The sequence below is a fragment of the Echinops telfairi genome, unplaced genomic scaffold (assembly GCF_000313985.2).
Source record: "Echinops telfairi isolate 266 unplaced genomic scaffold, ASM31398v2 ScPeMD7_29;HRSCAF=101, whole genome shotgun sequence".
Taxonomy (NCBI): Eukaryota; Metazoa; Chordata; class Mammalia; order Afrosoricida; family Tenrecidae; genus Echinops; species Echinops telfairi.
In genome coordinates this window covers 6,524,584-6,525,651 of record NW_022103926.1, presented here as the reverse complement: position 1 = coordinate 6,525,651, position 1,068 = coordinate 6,524,584, and the positions used below count along the sequence as shown (strand labels likewise).

General features: G+C 42.6%; 1 protein-coding gene across 1 annotated transcript in view; it reads right to left on the bottom strand.

Annotated features, from left to right (window-relative positions):
- Positions 1 to 1,068, bottom strand: part of DRG1 (developmentally regulated GTP binding protein 1) — a 24,393-nt gene that overhangs the window by 10,711 nt on the left and 12,614 nt on the right. The window contains exon 5 of the mRNA XM_045289560.1: positions 685 to 876. Coding sequence (XP_045145495.1) covers positions 685 to 876 — 192 coding nt within the window. The remainder of the gene's footprint in view (positions 1 to 684; positions 877 to 1,068) is intronic.

Sequence of the window (1,068 nt, the reverse complement as noted above, 5' to 3'; positions counted from 1 at the left end):
CCCCTGCTGTCCCCACCGCATCCTTCTATAACCTGATGGCTCCGCATGTCCCTTCCTTCGGGTCCTCAGTCAGAGGGAGAAGGGGGCTGTTACAAAACTCAACCTGTCAATGATTTTCAACAAAGTTACTTTCCTCCACATTTCAGCACAGTCATAAAACAAAATATGAATAAAGGAGGGAAAAATTCTTTAAACAAAATGAAGTACATAACAAGCAAGTCAAGCTTTTCCTATAATTTCATGACTTCTCTCTGCTTCTTGCATTTCCAGCATCACTGGGGCACTTCCTGTAAATCCCATGGTGTTAGTCAATGTTTAAGGTCTTGCACTAATGACAATGGAAAATACACAAGAACCACCAAAGGGAACTGTATTGCAATACACAAGTTACTGGAGAGATGAATTGCTCAGGCAGACATGATCAGCATCACACTGTTAAATATATGTTGTCCATGGGTCAACTGTGCTCCATGCAAGTTTAAGATACTCCATATCCCCTATCGCCCCAAACAGACAACCCAAAACAGGTAATGAAGTTGCAAAGGATAAGTCTTAGACTGACACTGGTCCTGCTCCTGATGTCTTCTCTGTAGATCTTTGCGGCATCGTTATGTAAGCTCAATTAGTACAGAAAGAAAGCAGTCAACTTCCAAATGTCATTATTAATCTAATTCCCATCTCAACCCCATGGCCCGCCCCCACTTACAGTGGCTGTAAGGTTAATGCCTCCCTTGTCCTTCTTCTTAAAGCCGATGTTCGGGGCCTTGCTGTTCAAACGAATCCCAAAGCCTTCCAGCTCGTTTTCAATGATCTTCTTATGCCCCAAGGGCTTCAGGACGTCCAGAACAATCAGGATCAAGTTACAGGTTCGGGCCACTGAAGAATTTTGGGGAGAAATTTATACCTAAGCATAGGTCAACAGAGCCATAACCAATTCATTATCGAGAATGTTTCTCCCTTTCTGGGGTATACATAGACACACAAATCAAGCCCCTAAGATTATAACGTTTTTCTCCTAAAAGGAAACACGGTATATGCCTTGAAATATATTTGTCCAAGAATGGCCAC